General features: G+C 51.9%; 1 protein-coding gene across 1 annotated transcript in view; it reads left to right on the plus strand.

The window, feature by feature from the left end:
- Positions 1–8,498: 8,498 nt before the first annotated feature.
- The window catches only part of LOC149438492 (proteinase-activated receptor 1-like), a 30,909-nt gene continuing 23,564 nt past the window's right edge, over positions 8,499–15,843 (plus strand). The window contains exons 1-3 of the mRNA XM_089659795.1: positions 8,499–8,511; positions 8,595–8,765; positions 9,893–9,919. Of these exons, the coding sequence (XP_089515921.1) occupies positions 8,499–8,511; positions 8,595–8,765; positions 9,893–9,919 (211 nt within the window). The remainder of the gene's footprint in view (positions 8,512–8,594; positions 8,766–9,892; positions 9,920–15,843) is intronic.

The raw sequence follows: 15,843 nt of genomic DNA on the forward strand, positions 1-15,843 counted from the left end.
AAATGGTACCTGGGGCATTTCATGGGGCCCCCTACTGACCCCGGGTCCTTGGGCAGTGCCCGAGTGCTCGAATGGTCAGTCCGCCCATGGGTATATCGCATGTGATTCGCACAGGAACCGCACCGCATTCCTGTGCAAATCACATGCGATTTGTGTGTGCTGCGATTTGTGTCCGCTGCGATCGGAGCCGTACATTTTTTATGGATCTATTCGCACCGCATCTGCAGGACCATTTTTTGGGTCCACACTAGAATCGGATCGCATGGGTATCCATACCTATGTCATCCGATTCTGCACATTGCACCACTTTCAGGGTGTTGTTAACTTAACCACCTCCCATCCGGCCATTGTATATAAACGGACGGACGGTGGCACTGCAGGGTCGGGTGGCCGTTTACAAACGGCCTCCCCGCAGTCTGCTTGTGCGCGCTCCCTGGAAGCACGCAGCACCGCGATCCGGTGCCCGCTGTGTCCTCCAGACACAGTGGAACACCAATCGTTGTACGGGACCTCTGTGTGTGGTCCCGATCATGTGATCGCTGATTGGCCAATCAGTGATCACATGAATAGTAGTAAGCAAGATGTTACTTCTGATATCATTGCTTACTACGTGTCAAATCTGTGAATGATCACAGAGGCAGGGGCAGACTGACCATTTGGAAACTCGAGCAGTGCCCGAGGGCCCGGGGTCAGTAGGGGGCCCCATGAGATGCCCCTGGTACCTTTTTCATAGGCTTTTTTGAGTTTGGGCAAGGACACAGGGGCCCCATGATCCTCTATTGCCAGGGGGCCCCATGAGTTTTCAGCCCGCCCCTGCACAGAGGTCACATGGTACAAGACTATTCACAACAGCCTTGTACCATGTGACAAGCTGTGACCAAACACAGCTCACACAGTAGTTCTCAATGGCTGCAAGAATGCAGCCAGAGAGGAGAAATTATTTTTTTACAGCCTTTATGTGTGTAAAAGCAATCAGTGTAAAAAAGAAAAAAAAAAAAATCTTCATCACCCCCCACAAGTAGTACAGTGTCACCATGGTGACACTGTACTGCTAGGGTGACAGTATGTTAAAAAAAAACATAAATAATAATATAAAAAAAAATAAAAATAAAAAAATGTTTAAAAATTTATTTTTGGTTATAAACTAATTTGGGTTATTTTTCTTTTACTTTTACTAAAAAAGATAACGGAATACATTTTGGCGAAGATTTATGATGAAATATTATTTACTTGCAAAATTTTATAAGAAAAACACTTTTTTTCAAATTTTTGGACTTTTTCATTCACATGGCAAAAAAAAAATAAAAATCCCAGTGGTGAATAAATACCACCAAAATAAAGCTTTATTGGTCTCAAAAAAATGGTAAAAAATTCATATGGGTACAGTGTTGCATTCAAAGTGTGACAGCGCTGAAAGCTGAAAATTGGCCTGGACAGGAAGGGGGTAAAAGTGTCCGGACTGGAAGGGGGTGAAAGTGTCCGGACTGGAAGGGGGTGAAAGTGTCCGGACTGGAAGGGGGTGAAAGTGTCTGGACTGGAAGGGGGTGAAAGTGTCCGGACTGGAAGGGGGGGAAAGTGTCCGGACTGGAAGGGGGGGAGGGGCCGGACTGGAAGGGGGTGAAAGTGTCCGGACTGGAAGGGGGGAAAGTGTCCGGACTGGAAGGGGGTGAAAGTGTCCGGACTGGAAGGGGGTGAAAGTGTCCGGACTGGAAGGGGGTGAAAGTGTCCGGACTGGAAGGGGGTGAAAGTGTCCGGACTGGAAGGGGGTGAAAGTGTCTGGACTGGAAGGGGGTGAAAGTGTCCGGACTGGAAGGGGGGGAAAGTGTCCGGACTGGAAGGGGGGGAGGGGCCGGACTGGAAGGGGGTGAAAGTGTCCGGACTGGAAGGGGTGAAAGTGTCCGGACTGGAAGGGGGTGAAAGTGTCCGGACTGGAAGGGGGTGAAAGTGTCCGGACTGGAAGGGGGTGAAAGTGTCCGGACTGGAAGGGGGGGAAAGTGTCCGGACAGGAAGGGGGGGAAAGTGTCCGGACTGGAAGGGGGTGAAAGTGTCTGGACTGGAAGGGGGTGAAAGTGTCCGGACTGGAAGGGGGTGAAAGTGTCCGGACTTAAAGGGGGTGAAAGTGTCCGGACTGGAAGGGGGTGAAAGTGTCCGGACTGGAAGGGGGGGAAAGTGTCCGGACAGGAAGGGGGGGAAAGTGTCCGGACTGGAGGGGGGGAAAGTGTCCGGACTGGAAGGGGGTGAAAGTGTCCGGACTGGAAGGGGGGGAAAGTGTCCGGACAGGAAGGGGGGGAAAGTGTCCGGACTGGAAGGGGGTGAAAGTGTCTGGACTGGAGGGGGGGAAAGTGTCCGGACTGGAAGGGGTCAAAGTGTCCGGACTGGAAGGGGGTGAAAGTGTCTGGACTGGAAGTGGTTAACATACACACCCACAGCCAGGGGCAGATTGACCATTTGGAGACTAGCGCACTGCCCGAGGGCCTGGGGTCAGTAGGGGGCCCCACGAGATGCCCCTGGTACCTTTCATAGGCTTTTTTGAGTTTGGGCAAGGACACAGGGGCACTATGATCCCCTATTGCCCAGGGGCCCCATGAGTTGTCAGTCCGCCCCTGCCCGCAGCGGATCGCATGAATGGGGTGCGATTCTGATGCGGTGTGGAATTCGCACAGAGAACGCTGAGAATTCCGCACCGCATCAGTGTGAACCAGAGCTCAGACATGTTCCTTGCAAGTCCTGGTTAGCCTTTAATCAGCTGCAGACTTTGGGGGTGTTATACAAGCCCCCCCAAAAAAGTCACAATTGTACACAGGACGTGTGCCCTGCGTCCGGGACCCCCCCCCCCGTCCTGTCCCAGTACAAGGCAATTCAGCTCTGATTAATGACAGCTGCCTTGCCGAGTGCACAGAGAAGGTCCCGGCAATTGGAACAAGTAAAAAAAAAACATGTTTATCAACAACATTGCTCAGCAACTTGCCTTCCAGAGGATTTACCACCCCCTCCCTTCCTGACCAGGCCAATTTTCGCGTTACTTTATCTGACAATTGCGTGGTCGTGCAACGCTGCACCCAAATTAAATTTACCTCCTTTTTTTCCCCACGGGTTTGTGCATTTTATATTTTTTGCGCTATAACAAAAAGTTTTGAGAAAAAAAACAATATTTTTGACTTTTTGCCATTAAACACGTCCAGTAAAAGATTTTAAAAAATCTAATTTTTATCATAAATTTAGACCAAAATACATTCTGCGACATATCTTGGCTAGAAAAGCGACTTAGCGGGACTGCGGCAGGCATTCTGCACCCAAATGGAATTTACGTCCTTTTTTCCCCATGAATAGAGCTTGTGCGGTTTTTATTTTTTGCGCTATTATAAAAAAATTTTGAGAAAAAAAAAATATTTTTTACTTTTTGCTATTAACACGTCCGGTAAAAAAAAAAATGTAAAAATCTAATTTCATCATAAATTTAGGCCAAAATGTATTCTGCTCCGTGTCTTTGCTAAAAAAAAAAAATCCCAATACGTGTAAATTAATTGGTTTACGTGACAGTTATAGCGTCTCCATTTGCTGGAATTTTCTTTTTTTTACTAGTAAAGAAATGCCCGCAGCGGAAAAAGAAGAAAAGAATTAGCGCAGGGCAGGCATGACTAGGCCCAGAGTGGGAAGGAAGATGTGTAAGGGTTAATGTTAGTATTAGGGTTGGTAAAGGATAGCTGGGGGATCTGGTTGGTAGAGGAGAGTGTAGGTGGGGTCTCCTGCACTTTAGGGTGGAGTGTTCTGGGGAGGGGCGTCAGTTGGGAGCTGGACGTGGGAAAGAGAGCTTCCCTCTCGCCCTCCACCAGGGTGTCCTTCCCTGCGGTTTAGGTACAGTGGCAGCTGCCAGGGAGGGACAATTGGCCCAGCTGCGGCTTGCAGGGGCTGTACTGGCTGCGGAGCCGGGTCTCTGCCTCCCTGCGGGGCCCGGGCTAGTCACCAGCGGCAGGGGGGCAGGAGCGCCCATGTGCTTAGGCCTCTGGAGCACTTTTGTCCGCCCCACAGAGAGCTCAGGACCAGAACGGGAGCCCCACTCGGGACCCTCCGGCCCCGCTGGCAGGGCGCTCTCCTGTGTCTGCCTGTGGGGAGGCCAGGATGAGAAGGACGGTTGGGCCGGGCTGGGTGAGTCTGCGGCCTCCAAGGGGAGGGCCTGGCTGCGGAGCCGGGTCTCTGCTTTTCTGCAGGGCCCGGGCTCCTCGGAGGTAGTTGGGCGGGAGCGCCCAGGTGCTGGGCGGTCTGCGCCTCCAGAGAGCTTTCCCCCGTTCTCCCTACTAGCCCTGGGCTCGGCTCCATGATGGGAGCCCCACTCGGGACCCTCCGGCCCCCGCTGGCAGGGCGCTCTCCTGCCTCTGCTCCCGGGGAGGCCGGGAGGAATCCTAGGCTTCGGCGGAGTTCGGGGGGGCGGGGTCACTCGTGGACGAAGCCCCGCCCCCCGCCCGCACGGCAGTGAGGACGGGATGACAGCGGCTCCTCCGCTGACAAGGCACCTGTCAGGGAGGGTGCCCGGCGAGGGAGATGTCCTGCTGCAGCTGCCGGGCTGTCTGGTGCTGCGGCCGGCGGGCCCTCTGTCAGCACGGAGCAGTGGCTCCGTCAAAAAAAAAAAAAAAAAAAAAATTTTTCCACAGGTGCAGCGCTAGGCGGAGGGCTGGCAAGTGCCCAGGGTCGTCAGGGAGCGTGGCTGGTGCTGGGCGGCAGGAGCGGCACAGACCTGCGGGACCCGTGGCTCCTGGGACTGGGAGGCCATCCAGTCATCGAGAGGAGGAGGACCGATCGGAGGGCGAGCTGTCGGAACCCGATCCGGGGGCGACAGCTGGCCGCTCGGCGCCGATGGATTTTGGACGCGCGGCTGCTGGGACGTCTCCTGGGCAGCCTGGTGAGTTACCATTTTTTTTTGGGGTCTGCTCTCTTCTTTTCAGCTGCTCTCCGGGAACTGTTGGGGGCGGGCTTCTGCGGTGTCGGGGGGCGGCGTCATCTCGTTGGGTATTGGTGCGGGAGTCTGCGTTTTGCGGTCCGGCTGGGGACTTGTTGCGGCACTTTGCGCTGGGCGGTAGTGGGGGTGCTGGGCCTGTTTCTGTGTGATTCCCGCCTGCAGGTAGGGATGTTTGCGGGGGCCTGGGCAGGATAATGGGGACGCACAGGGGCCTGGTGTTTTCTTCTCTGGGTTAGGGTCCGGGGTGGTTACGGCGGGGTCCGGTGCTCTGGGCTAGGCGGCCCCATCCACGGTTTTGGGTGAGGGTGCAGGGGGTGCCAGGGCCGGGCGGCTTCGCAGTGTGCCTGTGGTTCGAGGGCCCGTTGGTGTGCATTGACATTCGGATGTACGGGAGTAGATTGGGTGAGGTGTGTATGTCGGGATCTTCACGCTCTTGCTCTTGGAGCGGCTGCCTGTCGATGGGTCGAGGGTTGACGAGGGCAGGTGGGAGGACGCGGAGAAGCGGCGTTCTTTTTCGTTTATCCCGCGTGCTTTGCTAATTGGTTGCAGGCTTTCGCGATTGTGGCCAGTGTCATTGGGGAAACGGCCCCTGAGCATTGCTCGGCGTTTTCTGTTCCCTTGATGCTATTAGCAAGGCTCCTGGGTTTAAGGGGGGATCGCTGGGCTACGGTGTGATGCACAGTTTCAGCAGCGTAGGGCGGTTTACCCGTCATTGCGCTGGGACAATACGGTCCGTGGCCTTTGGATACAGCTCATGACTCCGGCGAGGCCCTCTGGTCTGTTTTCGGGGTGGGCTGGTGGTTCGTTCTCCCCGGGACAATCAGCCTCAAAGCGTAGGGGTTCTGCTGGCGGTTCCAGTTTTGTTCGGAGGGTTTCCGCATCCCGTGTACTTTGACTTCGATTCCTCCTTTTAGCGCGGAACTCACGGTCGGCCTTGCAGTATGCAGCGGTGTTTTTCGGATAAGTTGCGTAAGGAAGTGGGTTTAGACCGCGTGGGCGGCCCGTTTCCTTTTTCTCCCTTGGGGGGTTGTGCCCAAAAAGGAGCCTCATGCGTTTCAGTTAATTCCTCACCTGTCCTTCCTGGCAGTGGGGTCGGTGATCAACGCCATCGATACGGAGTCAGGTGCGGTGTATTATACGTCGTTCAATGCGGCAGTTTTCTGGGTTCTTCGGTATGGGCATGGTGCGCTCCTGGCGTTCTGGGATATTGAGTCAGCGCTTCGGCTGTTGTGGGTACATCCGGCCGGTCTTCGTGTTTTTGGGTTGTCGTTGGGAGGGCTCGTTTTATGTTGTGAAGTGCCTTCTCATGGGGTGTTTTATATCCTACGCTTTGTTCGAGAAGTTCAGTTCATGCATGGAATGGGATGTCTCCGGGGTGCCTGCGGTCATCCGTTATTTAGATGATTTCTTTGTGTGGGTCCGCCAGCTTCCGGGGTATGTGCAGTTTTTGCTGGCCACTTTGCAACACATTGCACAACGTTTCGTTATTCCGCTGGCGTTGGACAACACGGAGGGCCCGGCTGCGGTGATTACTTTCCTGGGCGTTGTTTGGATTCCGGAGCTGTGGAGGGCCGGCTGCCTGAGGACAAGCTGTTGGCCTTCAAAGTTGAGATTAGTGGGGTACTGGGCAAGTGTAAGTTTCAGCTGCGGGCCTGGCAGTCATTGTTGGGCAAAGCTTACCTTCGCTTACCGTATACTGCCGATGGGTTGGGTGTTCTGCCGCCGATTGCAGATTTGGCTCACCTTTTTGGATTCCTTCAACAGGCGAGCTCTGTGGATGTCTGGCCCTGGGAGCTATTTTGACCTGGATTTGTTCCCGGATGCGACGGCTTCCGTGGGGTATGGGGCCTTTTGCTGAAGTCGGTGGAGCGCAGTTCCATGGCCTGCTTCCTGGTGGGAGGCGGGGGGTTTGTTCTTCGTATCTTGGTGGTGTTGGTATTTTTTTCCGGTGGTGCTGGTAGTTGCCGTGTGGGGGGAGCATTTTTCGGAAGTAAAGGTTCATTTTCGGTGTAACATTTTGGGGGTGGTCCGGGTCCTCAATCGGGTCTCGGCTTCTTCGCGGTCGGTGGTTGGCCTGCTTCGCCATTTCGTGTTGCGTTGCCTGCAGCTGACCATTTTTCTTCATGCTGTGCATCTTCCTGGGATTGAGCAAACTCTGGTTGTCGCTTTGGCTCATTTTCAGTGGGACACATTCCGGGGGTTGGTGCTGGGGGAGGAGCACCGCGGGGTTCCTTGTCCCGACTGGCTGTGGGATTTTGCCTTGGGGTCGTTGCAGGCTGGATCCGGTAGTCGGGGAGTGTGGCGACATGGTCTGCATACTCGACTTACATGGTGTGGGACCCATCGTTGGTATGGTGTGCCCGGGTACATTCCAGTTAACCAAGGTTTAACTGGCAGGTGATGGTGCTGCACTGCGGATGGTATGGTTGTCTCCGACCTGGTTGGTTGCGTCTGGAGGCCTAGTGGCATATGGTTGTCCGCAGGTGCATTTTTTTTTTACTGGCGGGAGTGGTGGACCTGCTGCAGCGGGTAAAATATTGATCTGTGGGGGCCTGAGGTGGGTTCGCTGTGTTGTAATTTTGGCACGGAAATTAGAGCGGGGGGTGTCGGCTGCTGTGTTTGATTGCCGGTTGGCTGGTTTGGCCTTCTTCTTAAGTTGCTGGGGTGTCGGGGTTTTCACGAAAGCCTTTTTGGGTTCGACAGGCCCTTCGGGGTTCCCGTAGGGCTCATCGCTGAAGGGATTCACGGCATCCGGTGTCCGTTGAGTTGCTAGGGTCTTGGTTTGTGCGCCTGCGGTCTGTGTGTCTTTCGGGCTTCGAGGTGTTTGTTTCGGTACGGCCTTTGCGGTGGCCTTTTGGGGGCATTGCATTTTGGTGAGTTTGGTAGTCCATCTACATCAGTTATTGGGGGGTTATTGGGGGATGTGGTCGTGTGCTGGGTTTACTGGGGTGGAGGTGCTCGTCCATCGGTCTAGGACGGACCAGTTGGGGCGTGGTGCATGGGGTGCAGTTCTTTGCTCTTCCAGCATCTTATGTGTGCCCAGTGGGTGCGGTGCCAGATTTTCTATCCCATCGTCCGGTGGGGCAGGGGTCCTTTTTTCCAGCACGCTGCGGGGTCCTCTTAATTCCCTTTGTGTCAGTTTTCTGACGGTGTTTCACGGCGGCTGGTTGGATGCGTCCTTGTGTGCTTCGCATTCGCTTTGGATGGGGGCTACTTCGGAAGCTGCCGGGTGGGGTTTGTTGGATATGGGTCGCACGTATTGGTAGGTGGGATTCACGGAGATTTCGACTGTGCGTTCGTCCGCATCTGTTGGGGGTCTAGTGGGGTCTCGTGTTCTGTTGTCATGGCCTGGGGGGAGTGCCTGTCCTGTCTGGGTGATGTATTGTCCTGGGGGTATTGCTTGTCCTTTTCTTTCAGAGGGAGCGGTGTGGCCTGGTGTGGATCCTGGGTCACTCCTATGTGTTCTTGGGGGGCCCGGTGGGCTGATGTTAGGCCTACTGGTAGGCAGCTGGGGTTGGCTAGGCAGGAAGCTTCTGTCGGCTGGATGGGTGTGCCCGGTATGTTGTGGGGTCGTGTGCTGCAGGGGGGCAGCGTTTGACTCAGCGGGATGGCCCACTGGATGTCCTGGTGCTTCCTGCAGGTGGCATCGATCTGAAGGTTGACAAGGAGGTGGGGCGCTTCTTTGTCCGTAATGGGGGGCTGGTGGTCCGGCATCTGGAGCTAGAGGTGGATACTTGGAGTGCTGGGGTACATCTGACTGCGGTTGGAGCGGATTTCTGGTCTCTGGGTCTAAGGGATGGAGTTCGGAGGGGTTTGTTGTGGTGTGGCACGCATGGGTAAGGGCTCACCCAGCGTGCTGTGGCGGTGGTTGGTCTTTGGAGGCGGTTCTTATCTTGGAGGTACAAAATGGTGTGGGACCCATCGTTGGTATGGTGTGCCCGGGAACATTCCCAGTTAACCGAGGTTTAACTGGAAGGTGGTGGTGCTGCACTGCGGACAGTATGGTTGTCTCCGAGCTGGTTGGTTGCGGCTGGAGGCCTAGTGGAATATGGTTGTCCGCAGGTGCATTTCGGATCGTTTTGGTGGTGCCTTCAAAGACCAACGACAACTCTTTATGTTTTCTGTTATAAGGAATGGTTGATGTGTTTAAACTTGATTGGTTAATAAAAGGCCGTGCTGGCCATTTACTCCAAAATTGGTGTTGTGTTTTCTGTAAGTATAGTAAGTAAAGGGGATTGGTATGGAAGGGTAATGGTGGTGTAGTGGGGTCTGGATGAACCTATCTCGGGTGCACTAGTCATGGCGGCGATCAGCGACTTATAGTGGGACTGCGGGACTGTGGCGGGCATTCTGACACTGGGGGGGGGGGGGGGAATGGACTTGGTGTCACTGACATCCCCAGTAACACCAATACTGTGATCGGTGTTAATAAAAAGCACTGACACTGTACTAATGGCTCTGGGCAGGAAGGGGTTAACATCTGGAGCAATCAAAGGGTTAACTTTGTGCTGTGTGTTTTCAACTGTAAGCACACTGCTTTGTATGGCTCTGCTATGCAAAGCCATGGAAAGCAGTGTGCAGGAGCTGATAGGGGAGAAATCTGTTCTGTTTAATTACAGTTCTCTCCCTCCGTCGGTAATCCTGCTTGATCACCGGGTGCCGGCGAGTAATCACTTCCAGCCATGACCTGATGGTTGACAGCCCAGGCCACAAATAGCGGCGCGGGTAGGATGTGCACACGCTCCTTACCCGAAAATTCAACATCATATATATATATATATATATATATATATATATATATATACATATGTGTGTGATTTTGTGCACCCCTGCCTCCCTGTAGCAGTATATCTGCTATAGGGCAGTCGGGAAGCTGTTAGCAGAAAGATAAAAATAAACATTGTTTCATTTTATATCTTTCTGTTTATTCATCTACAGATCAAATGAATGAACTTCCATCTGCAGGTGAAGTCAGTTAAAAGCAACCTGTCAAGTAAAAAAAGTTTTTTGTTTTTTTTAATTAAGACCCGGGTCACACCAAAGCGGTGCAGGAAACGCTGCAAATCCTGTGCGTTTACGGCACTGCTTTACAATCTCACCATGTTCATGCGATTTGGTGCAGGTGTCAATGATAAATTAATGACTCCCCGAAACAGATCGCTAAATCCGATGCGATTGCCAGAAATCGCATCACATGGGTGAGAAAACCCTTGTGATGCGATTTGGGTGCGGATTTTAAAAAAGGCCCTGCATCTTTTTGGTGCGGATGCGATTTAAGCCATACAAAGTGTATAATTGCACCGCACAGACATTTGCATGTAATTCGCACAGGAATGCGCCGCGATTCCTGTGCGAATTACATGCGGTGTCCCGCACCGCATAGTGTGAACCTGGGATAAATGTTCCTCTGTTTAACTCCTTATTAACCCTTCATTTATTCTAATTAGCCCTAATTAACTGCTTATTCTCCTTCTCTCTTTAATTATTATTTTCCTGCTGATTTTTTATTTTTTTTTGTTCATTTTTATTTCATAAACTATTATTAAAACATTTTTTTATTTTTATTTTTCATTGGTCGTTAATATTTATACACCTTTAACATATATTTACACGTTTCACATTGAAAAAAGTACAAATCTGAAAAAAAAAATCTACTTTATTTGTAAATAACTTTGCAATGCTTTACACCAAAATGTTATCATTTTAAACAGGACAAAAAAGATATTAAAATGCGAACAATTTATTTTTAAATGATATAAAATATGTACACCGTGTAAATGAGTATGGGGTACCAATTCACAAAACAAAAAGTGTAGTTTAAAAATGACAGGAGACAGTCTGTGACTAGTCCTTCTTTAAAAATAAAAAAAATCCCCCGAAGTAGATCCATCATCAATCGCGAAGCTCGCCGCCGCCACTACCCAAATAAATAAAAAAAAAAGCACTCCGCTCGTGAAGCTGGCTCCCGTTGTCTGACTGCAGCCCCCCCCCCCCCCAATGACAGTTCTTATACACTGTCATGTTGTCACAAGGGGGCGGGGTTCACCACTGCGGATGTGTATGTTAACTTAACAACACCCCCGAAAACGGTCCTCAAAACGCGGTGCGATGTGCAGAATCAGATGACATAGGTGTGAATACCCGTGCAATCCGACTCTAGTGTGGACCAATAAAAGGGTCCTGCACATTTTTGGTGCGGGTGCGGTGCGATTAGAGCCATACAAAACGCCGCACACCAGGGGCGTCCCTAGGGTTGGTCTCACCTGGTGCGGTAACACTTGGTGACACCTCCTCCGATGATCCACGCAGGATGGATCGGATCTGCGGATTGAGCGTAATGGATTGGACTCCGATCCATTATGCTTCCAAGTCCGCAGATCCGATCCATCCTGCGGGGATCGTCGGCATGCAAACCTATACGGGGTGACACCTGACTTGATCCGCACCGGACCTGATCCGCAGATCCGATCCATCCTGTGGGGATCGTCGGCATGCAACCTATACGGGGCGACACCTGACCTAATCTGCACCGGACCCGATCCGCAGATCCGAACCATCCTGCAGGGATCGTCGGCATGCAACCTATACGGGGCGACACCTGACCTGATCCGCACCAGACCTGATCTGCAGATCCGAACCATCCTGCGGGGATCGTCAGCATGCAACCTATACGGGGCAACACCTGACCTGATCCGCACTGGACCTGATCCGCAGATCCGAATCATCCTGTGGGGATCGTCGGCATGCAACCTATACGGGACGACACCTGACCTGATCTGCATCGGACCTGATCCGCAGATCCAAACCATCCTGGGGGGATTGTTGGCATGCAACCTATACGGGGCGACACCTCACCTGATCCGCACCAGACCCGATCCGCAGATCCGAACCATCCTGCGGGGATCGTCGGCATGCAACCTATACGGGGCGACACCTGACCTGATCCGCACCAGACCCGATCCGCAGATCCGAACCATCCTGCGGGGATCGTCAGCATGCAACCTATACGGGGCAACACCTGACCTGATCCGCACCGGACCCAATCCGCAGATCTGAACCATCCTGCGGGGATCATCGGCAGGCAACCTATATGGGGTGAGACCTGACCTGAACCGCACCGGACCCGATCCATAGATCCAAACCATCCTGTGGGGATCGTCGGCATGCAGCCTGTACGGGGTGACACCTGACCTGATCCGCACCAGACCCGATCCGCAGATCTGAACCATCCTGTGGGGATCGTCAGCATGCAACCTATATGGGGTGACACCTGACCTGATCCGCACCGGACCCGAACCGCAGATCCGAATCATCCTGCGGGGATCGTCGGCATGCAACCTATATGGGGTGACACCTGACCTGATCCATACCGGACCCGATCCGCAGATCCGAACCATCCTGCGGGGATCGTCGGCATGCAACCTATATGGGGTGACACCTGACCTGATCCATACCGGACCCGATCCGCAGATCCGAACCATCCTGTGGGGATCGTCGGCATGCAACCTATGCGGGGTGACACCGGACCCGCTCCACAAAAAGGTAAGTTGTAAAGAAAGCCGACAATCCCCGCAGGAACAACTTACTTTTTTGTGGAGCGGGTCCAGTGTCACCCCATGCGGTAGGTGTCACTTGGTGTGGCGCGCACCCCCCGCACCTGCCTCGGGACGCCACTGCCGCACACAAATCGCATGTGATTTGCACATGAATGCGGTGCGGTTCCTGCGTGAATCACATGCAATATACCGCACCGCATATATGTGAACCCGGGATAAATCTAGAGAATGCAAAATCTGGCGCAGCTGTGCACAGAAACCAATCAGCTTCTAACTTCAGCTTGTTCAATTAAACCTTTACACAAAAAACCTGGAAGCTGATTGGTTTCTATGCACAGCTGCACCAGATTTTGCACTCTCCAGTTCTAGTAAATCAACCCCCATAGTAGGTAGAACAGCTGCTGTCCAATTCTTCCATGTGAAGCCACGGAAAATGGGTGCCATAGGGGGTATATTTATTAAAAGCAATTGGACTGTGTACAGGGGCGGACTGACCATTGATGATTTGGAAACTCGGACACTGCCCGAGGGCCCGGGGTCAGTATGGGGCCCCATGAGATGCCCCTGGTACCTTTTTTCATAGGCTTTTTGAGTTTGGGCAAGGACACAGGGGCCCCATGATCCCCTATTGCCCGGGGGCCCCATGAGTTGTCAGTCCGCCCCTGACTGTTGCTCCAGAGCTTAGTAAATGAACAGAAGCTCAGCTGACTTCCATCATCCAATCATGTGCAAGCAAAAGTGCATTTTTTTTATTTAATAAGGTATTCCTTGCATATGATCTTTACCTCGTTCACAAAGCCTTGGAGCAACTGCACTTTGCAAGGTGCACAGCCTATTTTTCTTTAGTAAATGAGCCCCTACGTGTCAAGTGGCCTCTGCCTTGAAAGTGTAGAGCCCCATTTGCACTAAGCACTTTGGAATTGCAGCCAGCATCTGCGCAATTGTAATGTAACGAAACACGTGTGTGGGGCCAACATTTGGCCCTTGAGCATCTTTGCTGCAACAAACGCGCATTGGGCAAGTGAATGGGCCCTATTTATGACATGCAGAAATGTGTGTAAATTCTACGAAAAAATTGAGAGTGGGAAGGCATAGGGTGTTAATGACTACACAAAGTGACATAAGTGTACAATTGAAATGGTTGATTAAGGGGGTGCCATCAGTCCTCCTGTACGGGCCCAGGCTGGGTGAATCAGATGTGAGCAGGGAGGGTGATTGGCACGGCGGGGGGGGGGCCATTACTGGAACCGATCCCCTGTATGGCTCTCTCTACAGCAGCTGAAAGCTGGCTTCTTCTCCTTTTCCACTGGCTTTCAGCTGCTGCAGAGAGAGGCATACAGGGGATCGGTTCCAGTAACTGCCCCCCCGCCTGCCACACCAATTACCCTCCCTGTACACCATATGTTTCCCCCTGCTGCACTGGCCCCCTATGTGCCCCCACTCCCACAATACTTATGGCTTTCCTCCTTTCCTTCCCACACACAATAGGATCCTTCAGCATGTTACATTTACCAGCCCCTTCCTTTCCTGAATGAACACAATAATGGATCAGTACTGATCACTCGTGGTGTTCATTTATAATTGAAGCATAGTAAACTGAGTTTTTTTGGCAAGGGGCCCTGTCAGGTTGGCTGTATGGGACCCTGCGGTTTCTAACAGCAGCCAAGGTCACAGTTCCCCAGTGGCAGGGGCGTATATGGGCAGCACAGTGGCTAAATGGCTAGCACTCCCGCCTGGCAGTACTAGCGTTGTCGTTTCAAATCCCAACCACAGTGCCACCTGCCTGGAGTTTGTATGTTCTCCATGTGCCTGCGTGGGTTTCCTCTGGGTACTCCGGTTTCCTCCCACACTCCAAAGACATGCTGGTAGGTTAATTGGCTCCTCTCTAAATTGGCCCTAGTATATGAATGTACATTAGGGACTGATGTGAATGTACAATATACGTGTAAAGTGCTGCGTAAATTGACGGCGTTATATAAGTACCTGAAATAAATAAATAAATAAATTTACCACAAGGCATTTGCCTAGGGTGGCATTTTTCAGGGAGGCAACACCACCCCCCAAAAGAAGGGATGGAAGAAGGGGCTCACACAGCATGGGGACCAGGTGGGATGATGGTGTATGCAGAGCCTGACTCTTGTTCCCAGGGATGTCTGGAGCTGTGAAGTATCTTCTCTCTTGTAGGGTGGGGGGGGGTTGCCAGTGTATGGGGGGTGATGGTAGTGGAAAGCTCTCTCGGGTGGGAGTGGGGTGTTGTTGGTCAGTGTCAGGCTCTCTTCGTGGGGGAGGGGGGTGTTGGTCGGTGTCAAGGTCTCTCCATGGGGGGGGGGCAATTTTTGTGTTGCCTAGGGCAGCACAAAACCTAAATACACCACTGCCCGGTGGCTCTCAGGGGTACAATTGTTAATTGTTAACACACGTGCAGGGAGGAACTGACCATTTGGAAACTCAGGCACTGCCCGAGGGCCCGGAGTCAGTAGGGGGCCCCATGAGATGCCTCTGGTTCCTTTTTCATAAGCTTTTTTGAGTTTGGGCAAGGACACAGGGGCCCCATGATCCCCTATTTCCCCGGGGGCCCCATGAGTTGTCAGTCCGCCCCTGCACACGTGTCAACTGTCTGGCACCACTGTGTGGAAAATAGGTATAAATCATACGATCAACCAAACAGAATTACAAATCCTTTGACAGGTACAAACATGCTGTATCAGCGTTCCGTATTTAGCTATTTGCTTGGAGTTTCCTTTGACTTATGTCACGTCGATAGATGTTTCTGTAACTCATATCCTCTTGTCAACTCACTCTGCATTTCAAATCTTTTCTGTCTTTTTCAGAAAACATCAACTTTCAAACACGTGAGTATATTTCTTGGGATCTTTTCATAAGACATACCAAATGCTGGAAGACAGATTGGTAGATCCGGAAGGGAGATTTCTGTTTCTGAAGGGAAAATTACAGGAAATAGACTGCACACTAGCAAATATTTATTGCCCGACTAAGGAAACCGGAGGTATTCCTAAAAAATACTCAGAGGAAGTTAATGGATTTCAAAAAAGGCAATTTAATTTTGGCAGGTGATTTCAATCTCTGCATGGATCCCCAGATGGCTATGACGTCCCCTGTGCAGAGAGACCGTAGTAGGTCTCTGAAATCCTTAAAAAAAATTATATACCAATGTAAACTTGTAGATACAGTCAGGTCCATAAATATTGGGACATGGACACAATTCTAACATTTTTGGCTCTATGCACCACCACAATGGATTTGAAATGAAACAAACAAGATGTGCTTTAACTGCAGACTGTTAGCTTTAATTTGAGGGTATTAACATCCAAA

Source organism: Staurois parvus, unplaced genomic scaffold (assembly GCF_062004578.1).
Source record: "Staurois parvus isolate SC_StPar_1 unplaced genomic scaffold, SC_StPar_1.0 ptg001190l, whole genome shotgun sequence".
NCBI classification, from domain to species: Eukaryota; Metazoa; Chordata; class Amphibia; order Anura; family Ranidae; genus Staurois; species Staurois parvus.